The 1,150-nt window shown below is 42.3% G+C and overlaps 1 protein-coding gene across 3 annotated transcripts in view; it reads left to right on the forward strand.

Annotated features, from left to right (window-relative positions):
• The window catches only part of LOC117113609, an 8,196-nt gene that overhangs the window by 2,846 nt on the left and 4,200 nt on the right, over positions 1–1,150 (forward strand). For all 3 annotated transcript variants that reach the window (XM_033257004.1, XM_033257005.1, XM_033257006.1), the window contains exon 3: positions 582–971. In XM_033257004.1, the coding sequence (XP_033112895.1) occupies positions 582–971 (390 nt within the window). The remainder of the gene's footprint in view (positions 1–581; positions 972–1,150) is intronic.

Consider the following 1,150-nt stretch of genomic DNA (forward strand, 5'->3'; position numbering starts at 1 on the left):
CTCCAACAGTTATGGCGCCAGAATTTCCCCGGCAGGGGCGCGAGGCCCCCGACGGGGGTGGGGGTGCCGTCTCCGACGAAAGTGGGCGTGGTCGGGCGTCGCTCAAAACCTCTCGAAAGCGTAGCATGGGTGGGGGGGTGAATATGACAATTTAGGGGTTTGAAGGCTTATTTTTTCGATTTTGGAGTCCATTAATATGTAGAAAATGAATATACGTTTTTCTCCCCGACAAATTGTGGTTTTTCCCCCAACGGGGGAGTGGAGGTTGCCACTGGTGCCACCCCTGGTCTGCACAAGTTTTTATTCTTCCTTTGTTAAAAAGAAAAAAACCCCTGTAATTTTGTCTTATTGGCCAAGATTTTCCACCCATTTTTGTATTCCTAGACCCACTCTATGTTTCCATTTTGTCTTTGTCTTGTGGTATTGTGCCTTAAAGTGAAATGTATGATTATTTCATTACCATCATCATCATTATTATCCTTAATATATTATTATTATTATTATTATTATTATTATTATTATTATTATTAGGTATATTATTATTATTAGGCATATTAATATATCATTCTCGTTGCTTGCAGACAAAAGTAAGGCAGAACACAGAAACATCATTGACCATAAAGATGTCCGCGATGTTTCCATCACAAATTCCCTGCCACAACCTAATCCCTTAGTGAATATCAAAGATACAGTGATAAACAACCTTGAAACAGCTTCACTGCCATCACCAACATCTTCAGGACACAGCCATAGACACCTATCTAGAAACCGAACGGTATTCTCACCCAGGGGCCCTGCCAACCGATGGGAGAAGACCTTGAATTTACAGACAACCAAAGCATCTGAGTTGCAGAATTCAACGTTAGTGGGAATTTTGACTGGAGCAACAATAGTGTTTATGTTGGTCTGGTTGCCGTGCTATCTGTACAGCGAGACTTGTTTAAGAGGAAGATCAGACAATGCCAGCCAAGGTGAGTACATGATTACATTTAGTGTTGTTACATCATGTTGTCATGTTTATGAGGTTGTACGTGTGTGTTTAGTACACGGTTGCTTTCAGACGACGAATTGGCCTAGTGTTTATATGAATCTCCATCTGTGTGGTGGTGTATCTTACAGGGATGGGGTGGGGGTGGTGCGGCGTAGGAAC

The sequence above is a fragment of the Anneissia japonica genome, unplaced genomic scaffold (genome assembly GCF_011630105.1).
Source record: "Anneissia japonica isolate Jap-2015-1 unplaced genomic scaffold, ASM1163010v1 scaffold287748_len1686314_cov196, whole genome shotgun sequence".
Lineage (NCBI taxonomy): Eukaryota > Metazoa > Echinodermata > Crinoidea > Comatulida > Comatulidae > Anneissia > Anneissia japonica.